Source organism: Phodopus roborovskii, unplaced genomic scaffold, assembly GCF_943737965.1.
Source record: "Phodopus roborovskii unplaced genomic scaffold, PHOROB, whole genome shotgun sequence".
Taxonomy (NCBI): Eukaryota; Metazoa; Chordata; class Mammalia; order Rodentia; family Cricetidae; genus Phodopus; species Phodopus roborovskii.
This window is the reverse complement of record NW_026126547.1, coordinates 213,626-235,301: the sequence shown is the minus strand read 5'-3', so window position 1 is coordinate 235,301 and position 21,676 is coordinate 213,626. Positions and strand designations below refer to the sequence as shown.

The following is a 21,676-nucleotide window of genomic DNA, read 5'->3' as shown; positions in this document are numbered from 1 at the left end:
AGTACTTGCGAATTGAACTACTGCAGCCATCCCACAACACCCTTGAGCTTGTTTTAACTAAGGGTATGTACAAGCAGCTGTACCTCCCCAGCTTGTCAACTGTGTCTATGCTTTCCTCTTCCTTTGCTGGCAATTGTGCCATTCTTTCTTTGTTGTCCTGGGTGGGATATGTACATGGTATGCAGTCATCCTGTTAAAAAGAAAAGAAAAAAAGGCCAAGAACTCAACAAATTACATATCTCTCAACTGCACTGGCATCTTATGAATGGACCTGTGACTAGAACATGGGGCACAGTGTAAAGAAATGGTCCCTCTTCCCTCCAGATGGTGCCTCTACTGTGAAAGGCCCCTGACTGACTAGTGCCACTACACAGGCTTCCCTCAAAATCCTTCTATGCCCCCGTTTCTAGGTCCTTTGCTGCTTCCATCACATTTATTGCATTTATCATGGCACTTGCTTACATTTATAATAAGTGCTTGCTGATCTGGGACTCTTTGATTCCATAAATCCCTAGTATTTACATGGAGTAGTTATTAAATTCATTAGCTAGAGGAGGCTTTCTCAATTTCTATCCCAAAGTGTCTGAGAACATTATAAAGCTATGCATTGTGCAGGAAAAAAGCATTTTAAGTTCCTGTTTAGTCAACAGGAAAGCAACTGGAAAGCCCCAGTGGCAGCTTTTTCCTCATAGGTCCTGTTGACAAGGGTATCCCTACATGGTCACTATACCTGTTCCTCAGGGGTGGCTACCCCTTTGCCTGCTGTGGCTTGCTGCCCAGGGTTGATAAAAGATTCTTGCACTTGGTAACATACTGGTCCATGGTGGTGGTAGCCTGGCCTCTAGAGTGTTCCCTCCTGGATGAGACAACCACATTGGCCTATGTGCTTCAACAGGCCGTTAGAAGAGCCAGCTAACACCTTCTCCAGGGGTTCTTGTAGTCCCTAATAGTCTAAAGCACCTACTATTCCCACTCACACTCAAGACTCTCTGTATATCCTGCTCCATGCTTTGTGGCGAATGTCTAGAGTTAAGAAAGCCAGGCTTCAGAAACACACACCATGAAGACCTTTCCAACAATGTCAACAATCTCATTTAAGTCGATTATATTTAAGGTGTCAGGCAACCTGCTGTCAACACCTGGCACCCATTCTCCTAGTGGGACACTGGGGAGATCTACCTGCTTGTTTGTTAAATATTGTAATGTGTTTGCATGAATTAAAGTTTCATGAATTTTTTCTTGGGAAAAACTAGAAGGCTGTCTTTTAATAATATTTTCCCTTGGTTAGTATAGTGCTAATGACACCTTTCTTATGTTTTAATTAGCCTTTTTGTAATCACCACATAATAAAAACATTCATTTTATTGCTAGACATAATTAATTCTGTTAGTCAGTCAAAGCTATCTACAATTACATGCAAACTGTGATATTTCTAATAAAAACACAAATTAGGAGAAAAAAAACCCAGTACCTCCTCACTCCACTTGGGCAGAAAGCAAAAACAGAAAACAAAATCTCACAATCAGTGTGAAAAGATGTACTGAATGAATAGAAGGCAACATTTAGAAAGTTTAAGAAATGCTAAACTAAATTCCTTCTTTCTAAAAGCCTTCTTTCCTATTTACAATGTTTTCTTGGTTTGTTACCTATTTTTTGATGTAGTACCTCAAAATAAATCATCTGAAATCATATACTTTAACATCAATAAGGATGTTCAACTTAAAAGATATTTTTTGAAAGTCTGATGACAGTCATTTCTGAATGACTGCAAGTAACCATTGAGGGTCCTTGGATAACTCTTGACATGACAAGGGGAAATGCTAGTTTTCTTTTCAATGTGTATCCTTCGTTCCTTGTCTTCATTAATAATCCAGGACTCTTTATTAAACAAGCTTGTGTAGAAATTTATGTTGATAGAAGTCCCCAAAGCTAAAGGAATTGTTATTGTCAGTGCCAGCTTTGGGAATTGCACTAGACATGGACTAATGATAAGTTGTTACATCTGGAATTTTTCCTAAGTTATGGGACATAGATGAAGGTAAAGAAATGGTTGATATCTCTGCAAGAATTAGATATAATCATCCTAATCCAGAAGCAGAGAGTGAATGGGCCACCCAAGGATACAGATGAAAATGGCAGGGGAACTCAAGAAAAAAAACAAGATCCTGTTACCCCATGAGACCAATGGGAAATTAAGGAATTTACAATTAGTGTTATCTGAGAACTTTAGCAATTTCTCTCATTAATGACTTGGGAGGGAGGAGACTAAAATCTGCAACCCCCCAAACCTCACGTGAATCTACTGCTCAGTCTCTGCTACAGCACCCACCATTGCTTCAACCACTGTGGAGAGATGATCCCAGAAAGGAATACAATTAGATTTTACTCAGATGCATCCATGCCAAGACTATACATATCTGCTAACACCTTAAGGGTACATAGTGGCCTATTCTCCCCAGACTGAAAGAACTCAACCAGTTAGTGTAGCCTTATTCTAGAATAAAGTCTATCCACTCTGAGTCTCAAGAGTCCCAATAGCCACTTAAGGGCAATGCCAGTTGCCAGCACAACATAAGACTGCAAAGTCTAAAACAAGAAAAATAATGAAGTACAAACACAAGTCCAGGTGTAACTCTATCCATAGTTATGACCTCACTACAGTTTAAATTGCTCATTGGGAGTTACTTGGAATATAATCAGATACAATGATTACAACTTCACTGTAGTTCCTTTTCATTTATTTTGACACTAGATTACTTCTTGGAATTCTGTTTGTTTAGGCATACTGTTAGGATGTTAAGCATTAATATTTATTTTCACAAATCAAGGGGTCTCTGATGTGGGACAATGCTGTTGTATACTGTAAAGATTTTTCACTCATATTGGTTTAATAAAACACTGATTGGCTATTAGCCAGGCAGAAAATATAGGTGGGGCTACAAGACGAGGGGAATTCTGGGAAGAGGAAAGACAGAGAGGAGTCACCAGCCATAAGCAGAGAAAGCAAGCTTAGTGAGAAAAGGTACCAAGCCATGTGGCTAAACATAGATAAGAAGTATGGGTTAATTTAAGTTGCAAGAGCTTTTTAGTAATAAGACTGAGCAATAGGCCAAATAGTTTATAATTAATATAAGCCTCTGTGTGTTTATTTGGGACTAAAGAGCTGTGGGACAGGACAGGACAGAAGCTTCAATCCATAGGTCTCATTACAGAAAGCCCTTGGAGTTCTAAAGAGAAGTACATAAGACAGCTTTTGCCATCATGGCAGTGCCGTGCATCCATTCCCGACAACTTGGGCAGCACATTCTTGGTCCTCTGTGATTCACTCACCTAAATTAAATCTAACTCAAATGATGGTTTCCTAGTAAATCTTCATGAAAACCAGGTACCTCATACTAAAAATGCCTTGTTACCTTCGGCCTTGATCTTGGGCCCAGGCACAGCATACTTTGATGTCCTGAATAAGAACAGCCTCCCCACCAGATTCACAACCTTAATGATTCTCTATTATGTTCTCAAGGTCAAGACTTCTGAGTCCCTGGGTGGACAGGGCCTGCATCCCTACTCAGCAGAGAAGAAACATCACAATCAGGCAGGGTACAATGATGGTAAATGAAGGGAGCCCTGGTCTGGAACCCAGTGAAATGGAAGTCAGCTGACCCAAGCCTCCCAACACAATATATTCAGTTTGAAGACTATTTATAGAGGGACAAAAAGTTTTGTGCAGACACTTCAAATAATAATGTTAAAATAACAATGAACTAAGCTTAGACTCAAACAAATGTGAGTTTCCGGGTTACTCTTACCATACCCCAGCTGTTAACCTGAAACTCTCACAGTTTCATGAACTATGTTTACAGACAAAGTATATTTTTCAACTCCCCGGGACCTCATTCAATAGGTCCTTTGACCTTGTGACTTAGGGTGTTTTCTTATTAGTGTCTAATACTGCCCAGTTCATACCTGGGAGCCATTTACTGTAAGATCTCATTTACAAAAAGATGGGGGAAATGTTCCTTATCACCTGTCTTAGTCAGGATTTCTTTTGATGTAATAAAAAACCAAGACAAACCAACTTGGAGGGGAAAGTTTATTTCATCTCACAGCTTCCAGGGAAGCTAGGGCAGGAACTTGGGGAACTGGAGGCAGGAGTTGAAGCCGAGGCCATGGAGGATGCAGCTTACTGGCTTGCTCCTCCTGGGTTGCTCCCTTCCTTCTCTTGCACACCTCAGAGCCACTTGCTCAGAGGTGGGGCCACACACAATGGGCTAGGCCCTCCCACATCAATCATTATCAAGAAAATGCACCATAGACTTGCCTATGACCATTTTATGGGAGCATTTTCTCAATTAAAATTCCTTCTTCGAAGATACATCCAGGTTTGTGTCAAACTGACAAAAGCCAACCAGCACACCAAACCCCTGAACACTATTACCACTGAAGCTATCAAGATGGTATGTACAGCTATTTGTAAAACCAATAACATTGAGAAGCCAACACCCATGTTTTCAGAATATTGTTCTTTTTCCTGAGTCCCTTTTTGCCTTAATGCTTATACATAAAAATCTATGTTAGAGCCTTTTTTTAAACTTGAACTTTGCTGTTAGAGTACAAACAAAACAACAACAACAACAACAAAACAACAACAAAAAAAAAAAGAAAGAAAGGAAAGAAAAAAGAAAAGAAGAGAAATTTACAACTAATTTCCCTCCTTGGAGCTGAGGACCAAACCTAGCCCATGTACTAGCTAGGCAAGCACTCCATCACTGAGCTAAGTCCCCAAAGCCCCAGAAAAGCCCCAGATCAAAAAGCAGCACAAATGAACTTTTTACCTTGATGTCAAAATTATGTCTGCCCTCTCCTGTTGTGGGCTCAAGATTATTGGAACTGGGACCTTGGGAAAACCTGCAGAGTGAAAACTACAGTGAGAGGTGAGCTTGATCTTTTTAAAAGTCCTAAGAAAAGTAAGCCTTCTTGTTTTGGTTTGGTTTATTTGAGACAGGATTTCTCTGTGTATTTCTGGCTATCTGGGAACTCACTTTGTAGACCAGGCTGGCCTTGAACTCTGAGATCCTTCTGACCCTGCCTCCCAAGTGCTTGGATTACAGGTGTGTGCCAGCACCACTTACCTGTCACCTAGATTTTAAATGGCATTTAAAAATATTTTTAAATTTAAATTTTAAATTATGTAACCCTGTAGGTGATGGGAGATGTCACTATGTAAATATGTTTCTTGCATTGGTTAATGAATAAAGCTGTTGGCCAGTTCTGTCTTAAATATTAACCCATTTTTATTAATCTAAGTACTTCCACGTGGTCTTATCTTACCGGAGAGAGGGGCTGGTGTTCTTCTCTCTGTGTCCTCCATCTTGGATCTCTTCCCTACTCCTTCCTTGAATCCTCCTTGTCATCTAGTCCCACCTATCTTGCTTTCCTATTGGCCAACAGTGCTTTATTCATTAACCAATAAGAGAAACATATTTACAGAATGACATCTCCTATCACATAGGTAATGTGAGCATTTTAAGTGCCCATAAAGGCCCAACAAGGGCATCAGAGCCCTGAGCTAGAATTACAATAGTTGTGAGCTGCTTGGAGGGGAGCTCATAGCTGCATCAAACTCAGTTACTCCTCAAGAGCAGGATGTATTCTTAACTGCTGAGTCAGCTCTCAGCCTCTTTTCTTTCTTGAGACAGTCTAACTATATATCTATTCTTGGCTGACCTGGAGCTTGCTATGTGGGCCATGTTGGTCCCAAATTTTCAGAGACCTACCTGCTTCTTCCCCTGAGTGCTGGGAGATTAAAGGTATGCACTACCATGGCCAGCTTTATGGCAGTTTTTATTTGTTTCTATGTCAACTTCTGAAACAATCAAGCTTGCAGTTTCCTCTTTCTGCTTCCACTTCCTTAGCCTAAGAAATGTTCAAGGGACACTCTCCCTCAGATTCCACAGCCAAAAGTAACAGTCAATGCAGGACAAGGACCTGGGGATAATTTATATGCACAAATGTCCTCTTTAAGAATTAGCTGAGGAGTTGTTGTAGCTTTTGCTACCTGAATCAACTTAGCTGAGAAAACCCTTGAAAATATTAGAGTCTGAATGTACATGACTCAAAGGGAAGTCTGGACATTGTTCTTGGACATCTCTTCCCAGAGAGAAACAGTTAAACATTAAAAACTAAAAAGTCAGGGACTAGAGAGCTGGCCCAGTAGTTAAGAACACTGGCTGCTCTTGCAGAGATCTAGCTTTAATCCTAACAGTCACTGGCAGTCCACAGCTGTGTGTAACTCCAGTTCCAGATGATCTGACACCCTCTTCTGGCCTCTGCAGACATCATTTATGCAAGAGAGTCATAGACATACATGCAGGCAAAACACCCATACACATAAAAATGCATATGTTCAGGAGGGAGCTCATGAGAAAATAACCACATTTTTTTGGTGAAATTTGGCATTAGAAAAACCCCATACAGCCAATTAGACAACTTATTATTTATGCCCCTTGTGTGGGTCTTATAATTGGAATGGAAGGGTGGTGCCCTGATCTAAGACAAAGTACCTAACATTCCTGAGCAATGGTCTGGGAGTGCATCTCAGTGGTAGAACAAACCTACCATATGTGAATCCCAGTTCAATCAACAGCACTGCCAAAGTAAAATTTCAAAGATAGAGAACTCTGAATCTGTCACTATTCTAACCTAGTTTAGCATTTTGCTTGGTTTCTGGTCTGTGAAGTCAACTAACTCATGGCCATTCCAAAATTTCACAGACTGGACTGTGAAATCTCATTGGTTATATAAGTATGGGATGGTTATAACAACAAAAGCTGTCAATTTGAAGTCTATCAGTATTGTAATATAAACACTTACACTTGAAAGGTTTCAAAATCAGTGTGTCTTTGTGCAGTCGCTCTGTAGACATTCCCCAAAGAAGTATCAGCACCTTGCTGAAGAAGAAGGCTGATCATATTTTTAGACTGAGCTCTCATAGCATGCATGAGGGCGGACCTAAGGGAACAAATTTAATGTTACCCTGACACACTTTATTGTATTTGTATTTTTGAGACAGAATCTCTCTATGCCTTTGCTGTCCTGGTACTCACTGTGTAGACCAGGCAAGTGTCACCACACAGGGCTTCCTGACACACTTTAATAAAGTCATGTAAATAACTATTCAAGTTCCTCCCTTGCCTGTGTGTTAGAGTGGCCATTAGTAGTTAAGAACAGACAAAGGTTTTTGGGGGAAGTCATTCACTGATCTTTACTTCTAATCTTGAAAGGGAAGAACCCAGAGCCCTCCTGTGCCATTGCTATACTACTCAGTAGAATTCCATATCATGCAATGGATAGTACTATTTCTAGATCATTTACCTGAAGTGGGCAAAATGAAATGAAACAGTCTCCATTACTTCCCTAGCCTGATATAACATACTATAAATCATAGTCAGCAACAGGTCAAATAAGGAAAAGTTATTTGTAGTGGCATCTTGTTCTGCCAGTGGAGTTGGGGTGTTGACTACATCTTAGGGCATGGCTTTAGGTGTGCAAATGTGAACCCCTATAAGGAAGAGGAGGGATTGGATTGCTTTTTCTTGGATTGTGGTTGGAGCATCCTGAAGGGAAGAGACTGCATCTCCAGGAGCAGGAAGCCACAGTAGTTATTTATCATCATTGTGTGAGTTCTCCCCTAATAAATACCTGTTATTTATTTATCTGAGTGTTTGTGGACTCCCTCAAACCCACCTTCACTTGGTGACCAACATGGTTTGTATTATTTCAAATGTTACTAATATAAAATATTAGTAGTAAAGATAATAGCAGTTTGGAGAAATTACTCAGTAGTTAAGAATGTTTATTCTTGCTTAGGACCTGGGTTCTGTTCTCAGCACCCATATGTGGATCACAACTATCTATAAATCCAGCTCCAGAGGATATGACACCCTCTTCTGACTTCTTTAGGTACTAGACATGTATATGGTGCACAGACATATATGCAGACAAAAAAATCATAAACATCAAAAATAAAGTAAAATTTTAAGAATTAAAGATAATTTTTAGTAACTGATTTAGTTAATGAGGCTGACTTCCTTGTGCTAGATGCTGATATAAATGCTATATATGTTCTGGAAACTATTCTTCAAGAACATTATCCTTATTTTGGCAAACTGGAGAGATACCTCAGTAGTTGAGAGCATTTAATGAATGCTCTTGTAGACAAGACCCAGTTTCAGTTCCTAGTACCCAGGTCAGGTGGGTCACAACTGCCTGTGACCCCAGAGAATCTGATGCCCTCTTTTTATCTCCATTAATGCCAGACAGACAAATGGTGCATACACATACCTACATGCATGCATGCAAAACATTCATACATATAAATAAGATAAATATTCTTAAATGATAAAAGGAATATTATCTTATGTTCATATCAGAAAACATGTATGGTGACAAATAATAATCTTGATGTTATGCATTGATTAGAAAGGCACCAATAAACCCAGTCTTGTGTGAAGGAAGCTAACCATCTCTTTATCAGTCTCCTATAACTTACTTTCACTAATAGAAGTTTATCCAGTGGAAGTTAGATTAGTCCCTCTGTACATGCCAGTTCAATGGACAGATATCTATTACAATTTTAAGCATTGAGTAGATTGTACCAATGAGGTGATTGGATCATATGGGTGCTAACGTCATCAGTATATTCATTCATTCATGAGATTATAGATAACTTGTCAATTAGAATAGGGGACCTAGTGGAGGACCTGGGTCACTAGGGTCCTTAAAAGGGTGTGCCTTATCATGGGAATCTTCTGTTTTTCTGCATCACGACTTTAAGGAAATGAGACACTTTCCTGCCTCATACTTCCACTTCTACCATACTTTTGGATCCAAGATAAGTCTAGCCCACTGTGGATTTGAGCCTGTGAAACTATGAAGCAAAATAAATCTTCCCCCATCAAATGGTTTATTTTATGTATTTGGTCAGACTGGTGAATAGCTGAACACATCAACATAAACCATAGAAGGACAGGGAGACACAGAGCAATTTCTAATGATACACAGTCATTTAGAGGTAAGCTGACATTGATATTCTTCAAACAAAGCAACTTAAAACAAAGAACCATCAAAAATAAAACACGTTTTTCAAAAGTATTTCTCACTAACAAAGCATTTTAAAGGAAATGTATACAAGACACAGAGGTGGGAAATATTGTAAAATTGTTAAGAATTTTACTGGAATGTTAAACTAGCAGTCTACACATCTAAAAAAGGCTAATATGAAACTATTTAGTTAATATAAAACATATGACTAAAAAAATCAACTTGGGGCTGGAGAGATGGCTCAGTGGTTAAGGGCACTGGGTGCTCTCTCAGAGGACCCAGGTTCAATTCTCAGCACCCTCATGGTGGCTCAAAACCATCTCTAATTCCAGTTCCAGAGGATCCAGCAAACTCTCTGGGCTCTGCAAGAATCAAGCATGCCCATGATGCACAAACATACATGCAGGCAAAATAAATAAATAAATAATTAAAAATCAACTCAAAGTAACAAAGATCAGTCAATATTAAAAGGAGACACGAGCCCTGCTATACACTTGTGTGTGTGACTAAGTTGAACAGTTAATTTCTACCTACCTGTTATTTGTTTCAACATGTTTCTTATAAGCATAAATTATATTCTTACGAATTTACTAATGATGTTTTAAATGACCATAACCACTCTAGAATGTTGGAAGGATTTAAAAGAATTTTCAAAGATACCTCTTGAAGTTATCCAGGGCATTTATATTGGCCGCAGCCTGTAATAACAGTTCTACCATCTCCTGCTTGTTTTCTATCACCGCAAGTATAAGTGGTGTGTAGCCATTCTGTGAAAATGAAAACAAGTTACAACTCATGCAGTTACATATTTTCTCAGTCAGCTGAAAATTTACCAAGATTCTGCAGAGGCAACTGTACTGGCTGGTTTTGTGTGTCAACTTGGCAAAAGCTAGAGTCATCAGAGTAAGGAGCCTCTTCTGAGGAAAGCCTCCATGAGATCCAGCTGTAAGGCATTTTCTCATTTAGTGATCAGTGGGGGAGGGCTCAGCCCATGGTGAGTGGTGCCATCCCTGGGCCGAGCAATCCATGGGGAGGAAGTCAGTAAGCAGCTCCCTTCTATGGCCTCTGCATCAGCTCTGCCTCCAGATTCCTGACCTGTTTGAGTTCCTGTCCTGACTTCCTTCAGTGATGAACATCAATGCTGAAGTATAGCCCAATAAACCCTTTCCTCCCCAACTTGATTTCTCATCATGGTGTTTCATCGCAGCAATAGTAACCCTAAGGAAGACAAACTGGTACCAGAAGTAGGGCATTGCTATGACAGGCCTAACAATGTTTTGGAGAGGATTGCAGTAGAGATCTCCTGGGAAGTGTTTCCTGAGACACAGAGAAGCCATGTTCCTGAGGTGGCTGAGGTTGTGCCTCATGCTGGCAGACAGACTTGACAAATGTGTGAGAGTCTCCTGGGTGGTACTAGTTTTGAAGGCATGAAGGGGTCATGGAGAGCAGCTGAGGGTTGGCACTGTGAGAGTCCAGAAAGGGCCATTGGTGAAGCTGCAGGCTCAGTGGCAGTTGAAAACTCAGGGCTGAAGGGGTCAGGCAAAGAAGTTGAGGCTTGTGCACCATGAAGGGACCCTATGGGAGGCTATTGGTGAAAGTGCAGCCCAGTTGCAGTGAGGGACCCCAGCATTTTGGAGATGCCAGTACCATGGGAAAACCACTAAGAACAGCAGCAGAAGTCGAGTGGAGCTAGCTGGAGCCTAGAAGATAAACTGTGTTGCAAAGGGCAGAGCTGGAGAAGTGACTCAAACCCTTTGGAGGAGTCCAGATCATGAGGGAATCACAGGTCATTGAACACTGAGTTACTTATGCTGTTGGAGTTTGGTTTTGCTTGGTTGAGACTGTGATAATACCCTGGTTCCTCTGTCTTGAAGAAGGTATTTAATTTGGATTTTTAAAGGAGCCCACAGCTAAAAGACATGAACTTCTCATCTACTCCCGTGGTTTCCACTACTCCCCCATCCCCATTCAGGCTTCAATGGACTTGAACAAAGCATGGCACAACGAGTTGAGGCAGGATCCAGTTCCTCCCCTTGTGTCAAGGGTGGGCAAGGGTAATCCATTTGCCTGCATATCTCATGAGGTCATTGTGATTTACAGCTGTGTAATACTCAATTGTGTAAATGTACCACATTTTCTTTATTCTTTGGTTGAGACACATCTAGGTTGTTTTCAGGTTCTGGCTGTTTATTATGGATAATGTTGCTATAAACATGGCAAGTGACCTCGTGGCATAATCGAGCATCCTGTGGGTATATGCCCAAGATTGGTATAGTTGGGTCCTGAGGTACATTGATTCCAAATTTTCCAAGAAACTGCCATATTGATTTCCGAAGTGGCTGTACAAGTTTGTGTAGGGTAAAAGAGCTAGCCAAAGAAACTAACAAATTCCTGAGCACAAAATCTAGCATCCTGACCCTGAATCACACACTGACTCTTAAACCAGCGTCAAAGAAACACACTTTGGCCATGGAACCAGAGCCACTGAAAGAAATATGCCCTGACCCAAAACTAGAGGCAAAAAGCTTTAAAAGGCCAGTGAAAGAAATAAAGTTTGATCCTGAAACCAGAACCAACCAACTCTGCCCCTGACCAATTGAAACTAATCAGTACTGAGCAGGAAAACTCACCAATCCCTGAGCAAAAAAATATTTTCCCTGGGAAAACTCTGCCCCTAAGAAGCCCCTCTGATTGTCCACTTGCTGGATGTCCTTTCTCACCATGGCAGAGGCAGCCACTCTCCTGGACTTCTTCCCAAATGAATCTCTTTCTTAAGAGAGTTGGGTGAAGATCTTCTTCCCCTGGTGCAGAAAAGAACCTTTGCTGAGACATTCCCTTAGCTGGGTCGAGCAGAAAAACCAAAGAATAACCTCTGCTATGACACTCCCTTAGGGGGCTGAGCAGAAAAGCCAGAAAAAATTACATCTGCTAGGATATTCCCTTGGGAGTTGAGCAGAAAAAGCAGCTTTACTCCAGAGCTGGAGGAGATTGTTACGTTTCTGCAGGGACTTCCCCTTCAGCAGAGTGAAGCAGAAGAAGTATCATCTTGAGGCCCCAGCAGAAGAAACAGATAACTCTGGTAGGACTTTCCCTTAGGAGAACCAAGCAGAATTCAGCTGTAATGGTTTGCTCTTGAGAGGAGCAGGATTTATTCATCCTGCAGGGAGACCATCACCCACCACACCCCAGCTTAAGGATACTTATCCAGCCTCAGAGCAGTCGTATTGCAGCTCCAGGTATAGCCTGATTTCCTGACAAGTCAGGATACCTTTCCCCCCAGAGCTGTCCTATTGCAACTCAGGACTTCAGAGCTGTTCCCTTGCAGGTCCAGAGCTATAACCCTCACACACTTGCTTGCAGTTTGCACTCCCACCAGCAGTGGAGGTGTGTTCCCTTTACTCCACATCCTCTCCAGCATAAGCTGTCATCTCTCTCTCTCTCTCTCTCTCTCTCTCTCTCTCTCTCTCTCTCTGTGTGTGTGTGTGTTTCTTAGCCATTCTGACAAGGTATAAGATGGTATCTCAGAGTTGTTCTGATTTGTATTTCCCACATGACTAAGGATGTTGAGCAATTCCTTAAATGTCTTTCAATCAGTTCTTCTGTTGAGAATTCTGTCTAGAACTCACCCCATTTTTAAACTGTATTATTTGGTATTTTGATGTCTACTTTCTTGAGTTCTTTATTATTTTTGAGATTGGCCCTTTGTCAGATGTGGGGTTGGTGAAGTTCTTTTTCCATTCTGCAGGTTGCTGTTTTGTCTTATTTACCATGTCCTTTGCCTTACAGAAGCTTCTCAGTTTCAAGAGGTCCCATTTATTAATTGTTGATCTCAGTGTCTGTGCTACTGGTTCAGGAAGTGGTTTTCTGTGCCAATGTGTTCAAGACTACTTCCCATTTTCTCTTCTATCAGAGTTAGTGTAACTGGGTTTATGGTGAGATCTTTGATCTACTTGGACGAGTTTTGTAAAGGGCAATAGATATGGATTTATTTGCATTCTTCTACAGGCCAATATCCAGTTATGACAGAATCATTTGTTGAAGATGATTTCCCTTTTCAAATGTACACTTTTGGCTTCTTTGTCAAAAATCAGGTGTTCCTAGGTGTGTGGATTAATGTCAGGGTCTTCCATTGGTCCACATGGCTGTTCTTATGTCAATACCAAGCTGTTTATATTACTATAGTTCTATAACAGAGCTTAAAGTCAGGGATGGTGATACCTCCAGACATTCCATTATTGTACAGTATTGTTTTGACTATCCTGTTTTTTTCATATAAAGTTGAGTATTATTCTTTTGAGATCTGTGAACAATTGTGTTGGGATTGCATTGAATATGTAGATTACTTTTGGTAAGATTGCCATTTTTACTATGTTGATTCTACTTATCTAAGAGCATGGGAGTTCTTTGCATTTTCTGATGTCTTTTTCAATTTCTTTCTTCAAAGATTTAAAGTTCTTGTCATGCAAGTTTTTCATTTGTTTGGCTAGACTTACCCCAAGATATTTTATATTATTTGTGGCTAGTATAAAGGTGTTGTTTTTCCAATTTCTTTCTCCCATTTATCATTTGTATATGGGAGGCTACTGTTTTTTCTTTTTCGAGTTTATCTTTTATCCTGCCACATTACTGAAGGTGTTAATCAGTTCTTGGAGTTCCATGGCAGATTTTTTGGGGTCACTGATGTATGCTATCATCTGCAATTATCAAAAGTTTGACTTCTTTCTAATTTGTATCCCCATAATTTCCTTTTGTTGTCTTATTGCCATAGCTTGAACTTTGATATGTTGAGTAGATAAAGAGAGAGTAGACAGCCTTGTCTTCTTGTTCCTGATTTTAGTGGAATCACTTTGAGTTTCTCTCCATTTAGTTTGATGTTGGCTGTTGGTTTACTCTATATAGGTTTTTATTATGTTTAGGTATGTTCCTTGTACCGCTAATCTCTCCAAGACCTTTATCATGAAGTGGTGTTGGATTTTGTCAAAGGCCTTTTCGGCATCTAATGATATGGTCATGTGATTTTTTTCTTTCACTTTGTTTATATAGTGGATTACGTTGATACATTTTCATATGTTGAACCATCCCGGCGGGCATCTCTGGAATGAAGCCTATTTGGTTACGGTGGATGATTTTTCTGATATGTTCTTGGATTTGGTTTGCTTGTATTTCCTTAGGGGTAATAGGTATATTAAATTGCTTATCTGGTCTTGATTTAATTTTGGTATGTGGTACCTATCAAGAAAATTGTTCATTTCCTTTAGATTTTCCAATTTTGTGTAGTAAAGATTTTTGAAGTATGACCTGATGATTCTCTGGATTTCCTCAGAGAATCTGTCTGTTGTTGTACCCCCTTTTCATTTCTGATTATGTTAATTTGGATATTCTGTCTCTTCCATTTGGTTATTTTGGATAAGGGTTTGCCTACCTTGTTGATTTTCTCAAAGAACCAACTCTTTGTTTCATTGATTCTTTGCATTGTTCTCTTTGTTTCTATTTTATTTATTTCAGCCCTCAATTTAATTATTTCCCGCCATCTACTCTTCCTGCGTGAGTTTGCTTCTTTTTGTTCTAGTGCTTTCAGGTGTGCTACTAAGTCACTAGTGTGAGATGTGATATGAACTTTTCTCTTAGCACTGCTTTCATTGTGTCCCATAAGTTAGGGTATTTTTCTGCATTCATTTTCATTGAACTCTAGGAAGTCATTAATTTATTTCTTCCTTGACCTAGTGGTAATTCAGTTGAAAGTTGTCCAGTTTCCATGAGTTTTTAAGCTCCTGTAGTATGTGTTGTTGTTGAATTCTAACTTTATCCCATAGTGATCAAATAAGATACACGGGGTTATTAGGATTTTCTTGTATCTGTTAAGATTTGCTTTATAATGGAGTATGCGGTCAATTTTAGGGAAGGTTCCATAAGGTGCTGAGAAGAAAGTATATTCTTTTGTGTTTGGGTGGAATGTTCTATGGTTGTCTGTTAAGTCAATTTGAGTCATAACATATGTTAGTTCCCGATTTCTCTGTTAAATTTCTGTATAGCAGATTTGTCCACTGCTGAGAATGGGGTGTTGAAGTCTCCCATTATTACTGTGTGGGATTTGATGTGTAATTTTACAAATGTGGGTGCCCTTGTATTTGGGGCATAAATGTTCAGAATTGAGATTTTTATCTTGATGGATTTTTCCTGTGATGAATATGAAATGTCCTTTATTTCTATTGACTAATTTTAGTTTGAAGTCTATTTTATTAGATACTAAGAATAGCTATACCAGCTTGCTTCTTAGGTACATTTGATTGGAAAACTTTTTCCCTAGCCCTTTGCTCTGATGTAATGTCTGTCATTGAAGTTGAGATGTGTTTCTTGTATGCAGCAGAAGCATGGATCCTGTTTTCATATCCATTCTGTTAGCCTGTGTCTTTTTATAGCGGAATTGAGTCCATTGATATTAAGAGGTATTATTGACCAGTGATTGTTAATTCCTGTTATTTTTTTTTGTTTTGTTTTGGTGGCAGTGGTGGTAGTGGAGGGGGTTTATGGTTGTGTGTATATGTGTTTTCCTTCTTTGGGTTTTGTTAGTATGAGATTATCTATTGACTGTTGTTGTGAGTGCAGCTAACTTCTTTGGGTTGGAATTTTCCTTTTGTAGGGCTGGATTTGTAGATAGGTATTGTTTAAATTTGGTTTTGTCATGGAACATCTTGTTTTCTCTGCCCATGGTGAAGTTTTGCTGGGTATATTAGTCTGGACTGATATTTGTCCTCTTAGTGTCCACAACCTTCTTTCTGCCTTTTAGAATCTTTATTGAGAAGTCAGATGTAATTCTGATAGGTCTGATTTAATATGTTACTTGGCCTTTTTCCTTTGCAGCCCTTAATATTCTTTCTTTATTCTGTATGTTGTGTGTTTTGATTATTATATGGTGAGAGAACTTTTTTTTTTTTTTTTTGGTCCAGTCAATTTGGTGTTCTGTAAGCTTTGTACTTTCATAGACATGTCCTTGAGGTTGGGAAAGTTTTCTTCTATGATTTTGTTGAATATATTTTCTGTGACTCTAAGCTGGAATTCTTCTCCTTCTGTCTGTATTGTTCTTAGGTTTGTTTGGTCTTTTCATGATGGCCCAGATTTCCTGGATATTTTAATATTTTTTTTTTGCATTTCCATTTTCTTTGAGCGAATCTATTTCTTCCATCATATCCTCAACACCTGAGATTCTCTCTTTCATTTCTTGTATTCGTTAGTGATTCTTGCATCTGCAGTTCTTATTCACTTGTCTAGATTTCCCATTTTATAATTCCCTCAGCTTGTGTTTTCCTTCCTTCCTTCCTTTCTTTCTTTCTTTCTTTCTTTCTTTCTTTCTTCCTTCCTTCCTTCCTTCCTTCCTTTCTTTCTTTCTTTTGAGACAGGGTTTCTCTGTAGATATGGGGTCTGTCCTAGAACTAGATTTTGTAGATCAGGCTGGTCTCCAACTCAAAAAGATCCTCCTGCCTCTGCCTCCCCAGTGCTGGGAATTAAAGACATGCATCACCACTGCCTGGCAAGTTTGTATTTTCTTTATTGTCTTTATTTAAATTTTCAAGTCTTGAACTGTTTCTTTCACCTGTTTGATACTTTTTTCCTTGGCTTTCTTTAAGGGATTTATTGATTTCGTCCAATTTTTTGTTAGCCTTTTTCTCAATTTCTTTAAGGGAATTTTTCATTTACTATCATCTTCATATAGTTATTGTAAAGGTAATTTTATTCTGCTTCATCTGCATTGGGGTGTTCAGGTCTTGTGGTTGTAGGACCACTGGTTTCTGGTGGTGCTTTATTGCCCTTTTTGTTGCTTGTATTCTTATGCTGCCATTTACCCATTTAGGTTTGGGACTGATACATGTGTTGATTCATGTGAAGTCTTTGTTGGATGGGTCTTTTGCTCCCTTACTGTCTGTTTCCTTTATTGTCTTTTCTTCTGAATGGCCAAGGGTTCTAGTGGTTGTCTGATCCTCAGGTCCAGTTGGGTTGTCTCAACTGAGGTTTGTGGGGGTTTGGGTGCCTAAATGCAGCATATCATCCAGTTCTTCTGCCTTATGTAGGCTTTACTTGTGCTTTAGACTCTGTTCTTCCTACTGGTATGGGTGGCCCTTGTGCCTATAGAGTCTGCTGTTCTTCCAACTGCTGTAATTAATGCTTGTATAGGGGCTGCTGACTGTTGGCCAAGAGGAGGATGATGGATTTGGTGGGTTTGGGCAGTAGAGTGTGTTGTAGAGGTTACAAAGTTCTTTGGGTGTCAGGGGTGGTGGTGAAGCCTTCCTGCTGCACTCTCACTGGAGTCTGCTCCAGAGAAGTGGAAATCCACCAGAGTGTGGGGCTGGGCCTAGGTGCCTTGCTCTGTCTGAGATGGGAAGGGGCACTGGATGTGCCCTGAGGCTTAGTTTGGGGGCTGTTTAGCTAGGAGAGCAGTCACTCACCTGTTCTTTCAACTGGTGTAGGTGGTTCCTGTCCTGACTTCCTTCAGTGATGAACAGCAATGCTGAAGTGTAAGCCTAATAAACCATTTCCTACCCAACTCACTTTTTGTTCATGGTGTGTTACCACAGCAATAGAAACCCTAAAAAAGACAGCAATTGTCCCTCTCCAGAGACCTAGTCTTCTCTAAACCCATCAATACGGTGCACACCATACAATGCTGTGCCCAGTAAATTAGGAGCTGCCCAAGGTCCGGGCTGTCTTTTACATAGTGCCAGGAAGCTCAGGATCCAAGTGCTTGTCCTGAGTTAATTAAGATTGCCCTCTCTCGAGCAGTTTTTACTCTTCAAAAATATCAGCTTAGCAGATATCCTGTGGTCATGTTTGGAGAACTCTGCAAGGCTTTGTGTTATAAATCCTGGAGGAAGAGATCTTCTGTAGTTTGAAAACTTCCTATTTGTTGAAGAATGCAATGCATTGTTTCATGTTCTAATAATACATTTCCATCAAGTCACAGGAAAGATACACTTGATCCTTCCAAAGTCATTTGATGCTCCTCCAATATGGTCCCTACAACTCTGCATTAAAATTCATAGGCTTCAGATGGAGTTTAATCACTCAGCACAAGGTGAAAGGTTGGTGTGTTAGTAGTAAGTTCAATACATTTACCTCACAATGAACTAGAACATGGTACCCCTGAAAATGCACTACTTAAAATTCTCTGTGGTTCTAGTTCCATTTATCTTTATCCATTAATAGAAACAATGTTGGAAACCATGGAATCTTGTTAATGGTATGCTTCAGATAGAAGATGCAAACTTCAGTACATAGAGAAAGATTTGGTAACGTGAAATGCTCAGGTGTCCCTAGCAAGCTGGAGAACACATGGGTGTTTTATATAAGTGATGTCTTGTCCATAGGCAGACCCATGGGATTCAGCTACCTGAGCCTCCTTAAGTTTAGGTGTGGACAACTGTTTCTGGATCACCTTGACTCCAGCCTTTGAGTTTTTCTCTATGTGTCTAAGTGACTATGGACAATGGGGCTTTTGCACAACAAATCTTTTCCTTTCATCAAAAACATGTTGTAATGGTTTGAAAGAAAATGGCCCCCATAGGCTCCTAGGAAGTGGCACTATTAGGAGGTGTGGCCTTGTTGGAATAGGTGTGGCTTTGTTGGAAGACATGTATGACTAGGAGTGTGATTTGAGGTCTTAAATGTTCAAGCTAGGTCTAGTATGACATTTATTCACTTCCTGTTGCCTGCTAGCTCCTTCTCCAGCACCACATCTGCCTGCAAGCTACCATGTCCTGCCATGACAACGAACTAAATCTTTGAAACTGTAAGCTACCTCAATTAAATGTTTTCCTTCATAAGAGTTTCTGTGGCATCTGTTCATAGCAATAGGAACTCTGACTAAGACAATTAAAAAACTTTGGTGACATATTTGAAAAAACATGCATCTATTTTACATTTAACTTATATTAATACAATTTTCTCAAATATTTTTATGGATACATAAATATTTACAGTACATACATTTTTAGTCAATGAATACTCATTTTAGCTTCTATATGTAGAAATAGTTCCAGGTAAATGACTTTCAAGTATTTGGGAAATAAAGTTGGGTGTTACCTTTGTCTTAATTTCAGTGTCTGCATTGAATGCCAGGAGTGTGGCAGCTATGGAGATGGAGTTATTGTAGACTGCGTAGTGGAGAGCAGCATTATGATTTGCATCAATGGCATTTGGGTCAGCACCATTTTCCAGTAGAATCTTTACACATTCCTTGTGCTGGCGCTGTGTTGCCTATGGGGATTATCCCAAGGGAACAGACTGTCAACTACAGAAATTCAAGATAATCTTTCCACAAGTTTCACCAAACAGTTACACTTCAATGCCTGCAATTCATTTTTATTCAAGTTAAAAAAAAAACAAAAAAACAAAACGTTTTGAGACTGCTTTCTTGTGTTTCCCAGGTTGTAATGAAACTTGCACATCCTAGGCTTGTATTGAATCACAGTCCTCATGCCTCTGCCTCCGATAAACCAGGATACAGGCCCCATGTCTGCTCCCCACACCTGAATATCCGGGAGCTATTTTAGTTCATTTACTGCTGCTCCTAATTACCTTGATCAGAGCTGTACTTTCATCACGGTCTCGGGCTTCGATGTTGCAGTCATACCATAGCAAGAGGTTCACCATTTCTGACTGGCCATGAGCACAGGCATAATGTAGAGCCGTCCTGTGAGAGACAGAGCACATGCCTGAGAACTGTTCTACAGAGTTACAGTGAGAATGCTGTATTCACCTTTCCTCTGAAGCAAAGTAACCTATTGGGATTTCTTTCCACTTAGCTGTGCTGGGAATGGAGTGCAGTGAAACCCGGATGTTCCCAAAGGGGATGACATCGCAACAGAGACAATGAAGGATTTTGCAAAGGAGATTTGGAATGTGTTGACCGTGGTCTGCCTGAAGCAGGGACCACATTGGGAATCACCATGGTTTTGATGGTCTCAAAGATGAGAAAGTTTCCAGTGAACCTTCTGCTTTGGCATCAAGGAAACAACTGAAGCAATGAGGCACTTGTGGGAAGTTCAGAGCATCACACACCCTGTGATGAGCACTGATGTTTGATGGGAGATGTCATTCTGTAAATATGTCTCTCGTATTGGTTACTGAATAAAGCACTGTTGGCCAATAGGAAAGCAAGATAGGTGGGACTAGGAGACTAGGAGGAAAGAGGAAGTAGTAAGGAGTAGTCAAGATGGAGAGTCTGGAGAGAGCTGGACGCCAGTGGGCTCTCAGAGGGTAAGAGGAGACCACATGGAAATACATAGATTAGTAGAAATGGGTTAATACTTAAGACAGAGCTAGCTGATATGAAACAAGTAACTGGCCAACAGCATTATATCAAATATAGAGTCTCAGTGCGTTATTTGGGGCTGGCGCAGCGGTGGGACAAGACCGCAGCGGGAGGGAAAAAAAAAACCTTACTCCTTACAGATGTTAATCAAACTATGCCACCTAGAGGCTAGAGCTAAGCTGAGGCAGCATGTGGTAAGTGAAGATGGCCACCCCGAAGAACAGACTGTGAAGAAAACCCAAGGAACTATCCTCTCATTTCAGCTTCCACGTAAGTCCCTCAGGACATGAGTGCATTCCTTGGTTCACGTGAAATAAAATGAATATAGGATTTTGTTGATTGTTTTTGTTTGTTTGTTTGTTTCGTTTTGGTTTTGCCCTGATACCCATAGCATTAGGAATTTTTCCACTTGCACATTTAAAGAAAATTCTGGGCATCTCAACTTAGTGGGTGAAATCACATTTAAATTGACAATAAAGTGCGCTCAAAGCAGAATTATATGGGGGTTGAAAACCAACTAAGGTTTAATTCTTGCTTTCCTTCTCATGAAGGACACCTGGGCTCCAGACCCATCCAAGGGTGTGCAGGTTTCGGGTTCTGAGGAGCCTGTGGTGGGAAGAAAGCCCAGTGTCCCCGTGAAAGCAGGTCTAAGCCTCCCTTTTCCACCACCCTGAGGCCAAGATCAGAAAGGTGGTGTTTCCTCTCCTTAGGCCGTTCTGCCATCCCCTCACCCCCCCACACTCTCTGACCTCTTCTTCCGGTCTGTAATGTTCACATTAACATCTCCAAACTCGAGCATCCTTTGCACTTGGGTTATGTCCCCAACGCTTGCAGCTTTGTGGATCTTTTTGACAGGTGTGTACCCAGTAAGGTACCAGGGCAGTTCTTGATTCTCCTGCCTAAAGCCCAGGAAGCCCCAGGGTGAGTGACCCTTGAAGATCTTCTTCATGGCTCAGACTGTAGCCCTTCACCCTAGACTTTTGTTTATATTGCTTTACTCCCTCCCATTAGCGGTCTCAGTGTTCACAGTAACCCAGTTCCTCCTGGTCCCAGTCTTAGCCACTGGCAGTCTCAGTGCAGAGCCAACCAAGTCTCGGAATCTCGCCAGAAGGCACCCACAGAGGAGCCCCAAGGTTTAACATCCCTCCACCTCTTAGGCGGTTGGCAGGACTGTCGTTGCCCAGCAATGCCACCCTTTGCACACGATCCAGAGGGGACCTCGAGCACCAATCACTTCAGACAACCAGCAGTGCTCAGTGCGCATGTCAAGCT

The 21,676-nt window shown here is 40.5% G+C and overlaps 1 protein-coding gene across 1 annotated transcript in view; it reads right to left on the bottom strand.

Moving 5' to 3' along the window:
• The window catches only part of LOC127233883 (putative coiled-coil domain-containing protein 144C), a 135,833-nt gene extending 114,456 nt beyond the window's left edge, over positions 1–21,377 (bottom strand). The window contains exons 1-7 of the mRNA XM_051200554.1: positions 21,154–21,377; positions 19,669–19,783; positions 19,174–19,347; positions 9,760–9,866; positions 6,871–7,008; positions 4,833–4,905; positions 84–190 (exon numbers count right to left, since the gene is read on the bottom strand). Coding sequence (XP_051056511.1) covers positions 84–190; positions 4,833–4,905; positions 6,871–7,008; positions 9,760–9,866; positions 19,174–19,347; positions 19,669–19,783; positions 21,154–21,353 — 914 coding nt within the window. The 5' untranslated portion in view covers positions 21,354–21,377. The remainder of the gene's footprint in view (positions 1–83; positions 191–4,832; positions 4,906–6,870; positions 7,009–9,759; positions 9,867–19,173; positions 19,348–19,668; positions 19,784–21,153) is intronic.
• Positions 21,378–21,676: the final 299 nt, after the last annotated feature.